This window comes from Sciurus vulgaris (genome assembly GCF_902686455.1).
Source record: "Sciurus vulgaris genome assembly, chromosome: 12".
In the NCBI taxonomy this organism is placed as follows: Eukaryota; Metazoa; Chordata; class Mammalia; order Rodentia; family Sciuridae; genus Sciurus; species Sciurus vulgaris.
Window position 1 is genome coordinate 19,325,081 of NC_136473.1, and position 11,203 is coordinate 19,336,283.

General features: G+C 45.6%; 1 protein-coding gene across 4 annotated transcripts in view; it reads left to right on the plus strand.

Moving 5' to 3' along the window:
- The window catches only part of CAMK1D (calcium/calmodulin dependent protein kinase ID), a 386,022-nt gene extending 375,891 nt beyond the window's left edge, over positions 1–10,131 (plus strand). The window contains exons 9-11 of one of the 4 annotated variants that reach the window (XM_079106243.1): positions 806–893; positions 2,246–2,320; positions 4,115–10,131. In XM_079106243.1, coding sequence (XP_078962369.1) covers positions 806–893; positions 2,246–2,320; positions 4,115–4,207 — 256 coding nt within the window. In that variant the 3' untranslated portion in view covers positions 4,208–10,131. Of the gene's footprint in view, positions 1–805; positions 894–2,245; positions 2,368–4,114 lie in introns of all 4 variants that reach the window. The other 3 variants (XM_079106242.1, XM_079106241.1, XM_079106240.1) reach the window with 3 other exon arrangements.
- The last annotated feature ends 1,072 nt before the right edge of the window (positions 10,132–11,203 follow it).

An 11,203-nucleotide genomic window follows, 5' to 3' on the forward strand; every position in this document is an offset into this window, starting at 1 on the left:
ATGGGTGATTATAAGCTGAAGAAGAAGTGGGAGATGCAGGACGAGAAAGGCGGGGGGGGCGGGCAGAAGAGAGCGAGAGAGAGGACAGAGTAGAAGAGCACACCCACTAATAGAAAAGGGCTCAGGAATAAGCTAAGACTATAATAAAGACTCCCCAGGACCATCAAGGACCCAGCTGAATATAGAGTGGACGTGGTCCTCTAAGGTCTGGGAACCTTCTAGAAAGTGCAAGGACAGAGGATGCACTAAGCAGGACTAAGCTGAGACTGAGAAGGTGAGGGGCACAGGGCTGTGGGTAGATGGATGGAACATCATTGCAGAGCTTAGCTCAGCTGGGATGGAGCCAGGATGGGGCTGAGAATGCCCGAAGGGTCCCCAGAGGACAGGTCCTGAGGAGGGCGGTAAGTGGAGGCCTTGGCTGCAAGGAAGCTGGAAGCCAGGCTCCAGGGAAGGTGCTGGTGGTGAGCTCAGAGGCTGGCAGGCTGAGAGCTGGAGTGGAGGGCAAGGGGGTCAGGAAAGGGAGCAGGACAGAAGTGAATTCAGGGCAAAAGAGGAAAAAACAGGAGGCAGGTACCAAGGATACTGGGAGGGTGTCGGCAGATCCCCAAAAGGGTGCAGAGTACAGAAAATGGGTTAGGACCTCGGGGTGATGGGGGCCGCACATGCGAGTTTAGGGGTGAGTCACAGGGTGAGAGCAGACACCCTCTCAGGAGCCTGGGTTTCACTGAGGATGGGAGGAGGTCCCTGGGAAACAACCTGGGACCCAGTGGCCCCTTTTGAAGGAATATCTTTGCCCCTATTTCAGGATCGCTGGTGACACCGCCCTCAACAAAAATATCCACGAGTCTGTCAGCGCCCAGATCCGGAAGAACTTTGCAAAAAGCAAATGGAGAGTAAGTCCTGATTTTTTTTTTTTTTTTAATTCCCAGTGACTTCAGCCAAACTTGCTCTGCCACTTGAGCATGTATTCCTTCTCCAGGTCACCGTCACCTGGATTTAGATGGAAATTCCCAGAACTTCATCCAGCTACTTTTGTTGATTTTCACTGATAATGATTAAGACCTGGAGGGAGGACCACACTGTAGGAGGGACACCATGTGTAATTAAACCTTTCCCCCTTGTGATCCAAAGATAGCCATCCTGCCAGCTCTGACTCACTTGCTGTTTCTTAAGCAATAAAACCCCCCTCATCTCTCTTCACTTTGCTGCAACTTTGAAGAGTCGGCTTTTACTAAAGAGATACGGAGGGGGAAAGAAAACAGAAAATCTGAGTTGAATTCCCCGATATTTTTTGATAAAAATTTGGTGGATTTAAATCCACCCTTCTTGACCACGACATCCCCTTCCCCTTACGTCTGACCCCTTGGCCTGCCCCTCTGGGCAGAGGAAGCTGTATCCTTCTCTCAGTCTTTCCTGGGCTTTGGTCCTTCCACCTCCCTTTTCCAGTTTAAGACCAAACGATTCAATTTTAAGTTTGTATCTGATCCCTAGAGTTTATGGAATCTTGGAAAAGTTAAAGGGCAGGTGCCAGAGTCATGGATCACTCTCACTGACAGAAAGGGAACTGGTACAAGAAGTTAAGAGGAGTTACTTGGGAATGAAATTGACCCAATGATGTTACATGCATGTGTAAATAGAAAAGGATGACTACAATGTTTGATTTGAATGTACCCATAACAATTAAGTAAAACAAAATTTAAAAATACAGAAAAGAAACCACGGAGGTTTAGTGATCATGGATCGATGACCTAAACTATGTGTTAAACAACATAGGTAATTAAGATCTGGCTATCTTGCCATAAAGCCAACAATGAGTGACTATCTAGAAACAAAATTAATTCCACTGCCCTATTTTATTCAGAGGAAATGCCATAAATTGGGACAAAAGTAACAATTAAGGAAAATAATTACTATTTTAAAGCCTCATATTTTAAAGTATTACAGTATTATCATATGCCTTTCATTCTAAAATCTCTTAAATTGTGGAGAGAATTGCTTTACATTTGTTCTATATACTTATGAGGTCGGAAGAAAGTTATTTTCTTATATCTCCAAAATGTATTTTAATTGGAGAGGAGGTTTAAATAAACTTGCACACTTTTGCAAGAAGGGGCAATAGATGTTCCCTTTTTGAATCCTGAGAATGTTTTAAGAAGTCTGCAACGCTTGGGTAAAAGGAAGCCATCAGAGTCTTTTCTAACTAGCTGGAATATTTTGTCTGGTATTTTCCTGTTTTAAATTTCAGCAAGCGTTTAATGCCACAGCCGTCGTGAGGCATATGAGAAGGCTACATCTCGGCAGCAGCCTGGACAGCTCGAACGCAGGTGTCTCAAGCAGCCTCAGTCTGGCCAGCCAAAAAGATTGTGCGTATGTAGCAAAACCTGAATTCTTTAGTGGGTGTATGAGAGGGCCTGGGGCGGAGAGGAGGGAGCGGTCTCGCTGAGTGCCTTCTAACCCTGACCCCAACCCTAACTTCCAATACTTCATCCCACTTAATGCTCACACCCACCTAGGACATCGTTTTTTTAGTAGAACCATTTGATACTCACACACATTAGGTATTATTTCCATTTATAGATGAGAAATCCATGGCTCAAGGGCCATGCAGCCAGGCCCGTCTGGATGAGACCCAGACACTGCTGGTCTATCTCCTTCCCTTCAATTCGCTTCTCATTGTGGAGTCATTCTGTGGATTGAGAGGAGAATGGTAGGGACTGCTGACAGCTGCTCTCACTGACTTTTAGTGTGTGTGTATATATATATATATACACACACTAAATATATATATATATATACACACTAAATATATATATACACTAAATATATATATATGTACACTAATATATATATATTTGGTGAGGATGAGGGTAATTTGAGCTCATTTATTTGAAGTGCATTGATTTTGCAATAAAAGTAATAGTTTTATTGAGCCCTCATCTTTGCATGGCGTTGGCGTCCTTGGGGGCTTATTCCCCTCCCCCAGTGTCCTCTCTGTGGTCCTCTCTGTCTCATACTAGGCCATCCAGTGGCTCCTCCCTACTTTGGACCTGTTGCCTGGGTTGTCCCCATCGATTCTCGTTTCCCTAACCACTGAGCAGCTCCCCAGCTTGGCTCCTCCTTGAGCATCACACTCCTTCCCATTTGGCTCAGAAAAGAGTCTCCTCCAACTCTATAGATCATCCTATTTCATTCAGTTGTCCCAGGATGTATCCACGATCTTCCCTGACACAGTTACACACCCCTGTGGACTACATTCATGTGTCAACAGAGTTCTTTCCCCCATTCTGACTAGAGGAAACCCACAGCTGATCTTAGCTTTAATGAGTCATGTGAGGACATTGATGGCAAACCTCATCTTAATAATTAATCGTATGGACCTCCCTGTGTCTGAGTGCGCAAAGCTCTCTGGGGACGTGCACTGCTGGAGCAGCTGATACAGCCCACAGCAAGGCCTGTGAGGGTCTGAGTAGCCTGGGAGGAATTATTTAGGTCAAAGGGCTGCTGATTTCTCACAGGAAAAGGTAAACATTCTCATTTCCGGCCCCATGTCACAAAGTGCTTCTTAGCCAAGACAACACACCAACCAGGGGCCCAAAGAGGATATCAGAGATTCTTTATTCATTCTTAAAATGCCTAATTCATGGAGCTGTTGTAAGATAGAAACAATTCTTACAATGACTGTATATATTCCACACCCAGCCAGGAGCCCAGTCCATAGTAAGTGCTCAATAAATGGGCCAACTCATCATAGTGGCTAAGATAAATGCAAAACATTTATAATAATAATGAAAAAAAAAAGAGGAGAGGAGAATTGGTCTATGCATAAAGCATTTTGAACATATTTCAAAAGTTTTCCTATGGGGAGGTAAAAAAATGGAGAGTCTGGGGATGGGGATGTAGCTCAGTGGTACCTGGCATGCATGAGGACCTGGGTTCAACCCCCAGCACTGAAGAAAAAAAAAAAAAAACATGTAGAATCATTTGGGAAAATGTTTGGTCCCCCACAAACCCAACCCATCTGACCTTGTGGTGGAAAGGGGGTGCACATTTTCTTCCGACTCTCTGACTCTTTCTTCTGACTCTTCTGACCCTAGTGTCTGCTGTTCCCCTGCAGGCCTGGAACCTTCCACGCTCTGTAGTTTCATTTCTTCTTCGTCAGGGGTCTCAGGAGTCGGAGCCGAGCGGAGACCCAGGCCCACCACTGTGACAACAGTGCACACTGGAAGCAAGTGACCGGCTCTGGAGGTGGGAACCAGGGAGCGGGACCAGGGAAGGAGAGCCCTGGACCACCAAGACCCGCTCTGCCTGGTGCACCTTCCTGCATAGGACTGGAAGACACAAGTTTTTTTTATGGCCATATTTTATACTGCAATTCTGAAGTGTTCATTTCTCACAAACTCTGCTGACTCAAGGGGAGCTGAATCAATAGGATCTGGTGCTGTACATATGAATCTTGCAAAGCTCTAACTGAATGGACCTTCTTCCTCCCCCAAGTCCGCCATTTCCACTCTTCTCAGCGTAGGCAACCATCTAGGGTGTATTTTTTCATGAAAAAAATGGTTTCAACTGGATTATTTAAATATTAGTAAATATTGTGCATTAGGATTTTGTTTTCCTTTTAAGAAGTATGTGTTCTTGATCTGTATCTCTCAGTTACATGACCTATATCGTTTGCTCTTCAATAGTAATTTTATGTTAACCTTTAAGAGATTTTTTTTTTTCTTCCAGAGGGAATTTTAAGGTATTTTCTAAAATTCTAACAAGAGGATCGAGAATCTGTCTCCAAGGCTATGAGTGCACTTTAATTCTCTTTCTCTAGAGGGGCAGTTCTGGGGGGTTGGGAGGAACCTGCAGAAAACTTTACCTAGCAGCTCCTCCAGCAAAACCCACACCAACCACAGCAGAAATGAAGACACCTACTCCCCGGAGACCCAGGCTCAGCTTCACGGGCTGACTTTACCCGGTCAATGAGATGCCCACGATGCCAAGATTTAGGAGCTCCCTTATCAAAGGGCAAGCTGCCGCGTTGTTTAAAGTGAACCCACGCATGGCCCTCTTTTCTCACGAGGGATAAACAGATGAAACTCTGTTCTCAGCTATGCAGTTTTAAAATTAATCTCTCTTTGTTTTTTTTAAAAAACACATTTCTAATCTTATACCTAAAATGGCTTCCAACATGCACAAGTTGCTTCTCCACATTTTTACCCTGTTGTTTTATGAATGTTATCTGAGGGAGGGGAGGGTCACAGCCCTGAAGAAGAAACTGTTGATCTGGGGTGATAAGAAGAGGTGACTACCAAGCGTGCAGGACACTGGCCACCACAGAGACATTCAGAGACGGCCTGGGTCAGGCCCAGCTGGTATGTGACACCATCCCTCTCATCAGTGGAACCGGAAATCAAAAACGTCTCAGTTGGCCTGGTCCTGAAGGATTTCCCAGGGTGTGGAACTCTTAGTGTTAAAACCAGGACTCTCCAAGGAGACTACACCACATGGTGTACCCATGGAGTGGATAGGTGTGCAGGAGAGAGCAAGCAGTGTGCAATGAAGGCACATTCCCAGGAAGCTCCCTGTAGACCCAAGCAGGTGGCTCCAAGCCTCACTCTGCCTTTGTGCCATCTGATGCCCCTGGCTCAATTCTCCAGTCAGCTTGAGCCCACGGAGGGTATCCCAGGAGGTCTACCTGATGGTCCAGTGGCTGTCCTGGCTGTTGGCCTCATGCCCCTCTCCTGTGGATGGCCAGTCATGGAAGGTCCTGTAGGGCAAGCCATCTTTGTCACTTACACATTTTTGCCTATTTTTAGTGCTGTGCTGCACAGCTCTCCCAACACACACACACACACACACACACTCAGCAGTCCAAGCCTGTCTTCCTAAGGACATTAGTGCAGGATATAGAAGAGAAACTGGAAAGACGGGCAGCTGATCTACCTGTTCTCTTGTGCATCACAGGCACTTAGCTGCTTGGCAGGAGTCCTGCTTGGCATCTGCTCTGCAAACACAGGGTGAAAATTCAAGCTATCCCTCTTCAAAATGTGCAAAAAGCCTAGAAATGTCTATAAAATGATAGCAGACCCAGTTGAAAAGTAAGTGTCGCCTAAACTGGAGAAGCATCCACCTCTCCCCCTTCAGAAAGACAAGGATATAAGTATTATAAACAATTTTTGAGAAAATTAAAGAGTCTCTGTAGGAGGTTGATTAGGATGTTGCTTCCAATAAGTGTCACAGAAACATTCAAGTTCATACAGTATAAGAAAAAAGTAAATAGAAGGTTACCAGGCAGATAATCATCCTGAGTTTGGTACTTGTAATGTGCATGGAGTAGTTATCGGCTTTGTTTTTTTCCTGTGTGTTACAGCCATTTGCATTTAGAAAGCAACACTTGAAGCCAGGTTTTGTTATTGGTGATGACAATATTTTCCAGAGCTGATATAAGAGGTGCATGTTATATACACTTATTTAAAAGTATCTTGTACCTGAAAAATGCAGAAGACGTGGAAGGTGAGCCTATGCAGGTGCCTTCTGAGCTGTCTGGGTCAGTCCTTGGCCCCTGGCATGTCAGGTCTCAATAACATGGTGACTGGTTTTGGCCTAATAGTAGATTCTGTTGAACATGACATCAGGAAGCCCATACTGTCTTGATGCTACCGGACTTAGGTTATTTGCCATTGTTTTAGAATGAGGGAAAAGTAAATGCCATATGGCAGAGTCTGCCCTTTCGAGAGTGCCCTCAGGATGAAAGCGCAAAGGTTCTCTTCCAACCAGCTGGCATTATGTATGTTCTAGTAGAAAACGGGAAGAGAATGCAGAGTGGACCTTGGCTTATGGCCTGACAAATTGGTGGCAAAGTCCTGGGCCCCTCACTGCTGTCAGTTCCATTAGGATTAACCGAGAATTTCATCTTCTCTCCCAGTATGCTCAGCTGAGGCCGTGGGTGGACACACAGGCCCCATTTCCAGCTTCGTTCTTGGTCCCCAAGTCCCCCATTTGGCCTTTCACCTTCTCAAATTTTTTCCCCTCATGTGGATATTCGGTTTTGAATGTGTCCTGGAACGGTCTTTCCTTCTGTGGCCTGTCTGTCCCTCTTGATTCCCTGATCTTCGTCTCATAGATGAGGCATTAAGAGTGACTGGAATCAAGTGGGTGCCATGCTCAGGTTCCCAGGCTGTCAGCTTGTCACTCTTCACCAAGGGGCCTCTAGAGTCTTGGTAGCTCCCTGCTCTGTATAGCCTTGCTTTCCAGCAGGGGCACTGTGCTCTGGAGTACCAGATTGGCAGGTCAAAGGTGGTTGCACCTGGGAGGGGCAGGGTAGACCAAGGTGAAGCACACTTCACCACAAAAAGAAGGTGCTGCCCAGCTAGAGGATGGAACCCCCATGGTCACTTATGGGATTTGCAACAACTGGTGTGTACTGCCCCTGCCTTTATGCAGACTAGAAAAGACAATATCCCCCTTCATGTCTCTTTTGAAAGGAAAAGAGCTATGCTGAAAGCATGCCAAAAAAAAAATACTAATAATAAAGCAGGTGTGGTAGAGTGCTCTTGACCTTGATTCTGGTCACTTCTAAAATGTCACCTCAAAAGCATGGAGCAGCTTGTGACTTTGAGAGGGTGCCACTCTCCAGCTAGCTCTTAGGATAGTGTCTAGGGAGCTCAGCTGTCAGGACTGGGGCAAAAGAAGATGCTTGTGGCCAAACAGGCAAAGGTTTGGCTCCTAGAAAACAACAGCAGTCTGAGGAACTCAGTCCACCTGTGAGCCTCCACTCAGTGTACCTACCAGGACTAATATGCTACACACTTGTCCACCTTGGTGCCCAGCATGGCCCAGAGGGCTTGTGAGTAGGAGAGGGGACTTCCCTCTAAGAAAATCCCAGAATACCATAGACACAGGCAGTCCCCTCTTGATCGTCTCATGGAGAGGCAGCTTAACCTGATTGACACTGGGGCTTGACATCTTATGAGCCATTTTAAACAGAAAGAAAAGTCCATATGCCAGTGAAGATGGACTCAGTCTTTTAGAGCTCTGGACCCATGGCCCCTCAGACTACCCAGAGCTGTGGCTGGAATTGATTCTCCATGCTGGGGAAGCCACACTGGATCCATTGCTCCAGAGCCAAAGACATGAGACCTGGGGCTTGTGCCTCCGCGACAGCCCACAACATTCCTTCCTTCCTATGAACGCCACAGGTGCACTGCTGGGTTTCCTTTGGATATGAGAAAGAAAGGCAAGGGCCAGCAAAGGGCAGCTCCTCCCATTTCATAAACAGACATGTACTCTTTCCCAGGTCTGTGCGCTCACTCCTGGCAAGTGCAGCAGTGGTCCTCTGATTCAGGCAGTGCACGACCCCTTTGCATGTTCTACTGAAACAGTACTACTTCCTGTTCACAGTACTACTTCCTGTTCACAGTATTACTTCCTGTTCTCCTCACACTCTGCAAAGTTTACCTTTTCCTTAAACACATTCCAGACCAAACACTGTTCAGTTTGTTTCCAAAAGAAAAAAAAAAAATGTATATACCTGTATGTAACCCACCACCCTTTTAGGGGGTACCTGGTCCTACGTTGGGGCTGCAAATGTACCAGACCTTTGGAAAAGGTGTTCCAATCCTTTGATTTGCAGAATTGAAAACGTTGAGATTGGAAAAACAGATTATTTTTTTAAACTGGGGCTTATTTCCTGATGGCTCCAAGAAGATTTGTGTGCAGATGAGTTAGCTCAAAAACTTCCACTCTGGGTGGAAGGGAGGTCCAAGGAAAAGGAGAAAGAGGAAGATAAAAGCCCACTCCTTTTCGCCAGGTCCCTTCTTGGTGGTCTCAATGCATCATGGTCTGCAGCCCAGGCATACGCACAGCAGCTGGCCCCGCTGGGAAGTCTGCCCTGCATGCTGGCCAAGGCCTGGCCTGCCTCCTGCTCCACATGGCAGCTGATGCCTCCAGAACCATCCGGAAGGAGTTAACCCTTCCCAGACCTCCCTGCCACCTCCAGCAGGAGCAGAGCTCAGCTTGTGGCTCTAGGGGCTCTGCTTTTGCAAATCCAAAGGCTGTGCATTTGGAAGCCAAACACTCAGCATGTGGCTGCCAAGTCTGGTTTTGTGGACAAAGCAAACTGCAATGGCTTCTCAGTGTCTGTATCTTTCTACACCAAAGGGACAAACTGTTGTGTTCACCCTTTGTACTAAGGCCGCTTAACATTATTTTTGTTTCTGGGGAACGTCTCATATGATTATTATGTCTTCTGATGATTTGATGTATTATTTTACTTACAGGTGATTTTATTTTCTTATGGACAGGAAAAAAGAAAATGAGAGGAGTGTTTGAGGCTTTAGTCGTAGAGATGAGACATCACTAGGGACTCAACAGCCCCAAACACTAGTTAAAGTGCTTCCCAAAGAAAAATCTTGGTTTCAACAGACCAGGGTTGTCAGGCCCTCCTGGAAGCCCTGCACTTTGGCAGACAGGGCTCTGGCACAGGGTTGTCGGTCAGACTGCAAAAGAGCTACAGAAGGAAAGAGATGTGTCCTGCAGCTCTGAAGCCTGCCACTGTCCTTCCAGGTTACTTGGGCTATTTCAGGGTGACATGAGATGCTGTCCAAATGTCAACAGACAGGCAGCAACATGGCAGCAGCGTCCTCATTTTGAAAGACAGGTTGGCATGTTTCAGAGAACATTTATCTTAGTCCCACGTTCAGGTGAGAAGACATCAAAGGTACATTCTGCCCAGAATAAACATTGGAACTATTTCCAAATTGACTTTTGTGGCTACACATAATGTAATTGCCCTTCTTTCGGCTCCCCCTCAACAGTGAGCATGTTTTCCAAAAGCTTACAGTGTCAAACCCAGGAACATTCCCATGTTTACTATTACCAGGCTTGCGATTGGTTCAATTTTCCCATAAAAACATGCTTGTCCAAAAGAAGGGAAACTGTGCATTTATTCCATGCATGTTTAAACTCTGCAAGAAGTTTAACCCCCATAGGTTTGCGGCATTGCAAAATTGTTCATGGGTCTATGTAGCAAATGATTCTCTGCCTTGACAATCATGTATACATATCAAGATTTCTATCATAATGATAATGAGATTGATGACTTCTTGTTTTCCTCCAATAAAGACAATTAATCACCTTCAGATACACATGGTCTGTTTTCTCCTCTCTCTGAAGTTTGAATTTGTAGGAAGGGGTTTGGCTTGAGATCCTGGAAACTCCTAAGTTCCCGCAGTGAGCTTACCCAATGAGCAGAAAGTGGTGGGAAGCTACAGCACCTCTTGAGTTCGGGGGGGGGGGGGGGGGGTGCCCAAGTTCAATGCCCACGGAACAGGAAAGCTCTCCCTTTTCCTTGCTGCTGCAGTATCGGCTGGGGGATGACCCCAGATCACACTATATATTCATTCCTAAGGCATTTGGAGGAAAAGCCAGTGCTGATTTCTCAGGAAGGGCCTCTGAGCAGGGGCTGGCATGGCAGTCCTGGTCTGGAGCAATCCACACCCACACTCTTCCACGCCCTCAACACAGCCTGTAATTTCAATGCCAAAGGAAATTTCTTTTCCCCAAACAGAGCAGCCTGCTTTTTTTTTTTTTACTTAATATTTTTTGAGGGGAATCAGAAGAGAGGAATTATAATTCCTAATTCATCAGATTTACTGTGGTGGGGGGTGTCTCATGACCAGACTCCTCTAATCCAAAGGAAGTGGTTGTATAGGGCAGAAAATGAATTGAATATGCATTTGAGAAACATAGAATCAAAATTGTCCCATATAGCCAGTATCAGAAACAGTGGCATGGATTTTAGTGAAATAAGGTTGGGAGCCCAGAAGTGGAGGGTATACTGCCTCATGTCTAGTCCTTTTAAAATAGTTCTTGCTTCTCTTAGACCAGACCCTAATGAGGAGGTGCAGCAAAACAAAGGGATCCTTCAGAGGATGAATAGGTGACATCATCAATGAAAGTTCTATGGGACAAATTAATTTGGTAGTCTAATCATTTTTGAAAGAACTATTAACAGTAGAGATGGCCAACAAACTAGCTGTAAGTCTAGCCCCAGGAAATGCACAGAAGCATAAAACTTTCACGAATAGAAAGCAGGTATTTTTAAGGGCCTTGGAGTTCAAATGTTTTAAAATTCAACCTTACTCTTCTTTGCTTGCCTCTCCAGTTACATGGACCAGCAGGACAGCACCACTATCCTTGTGATTCAAGCTCCCTT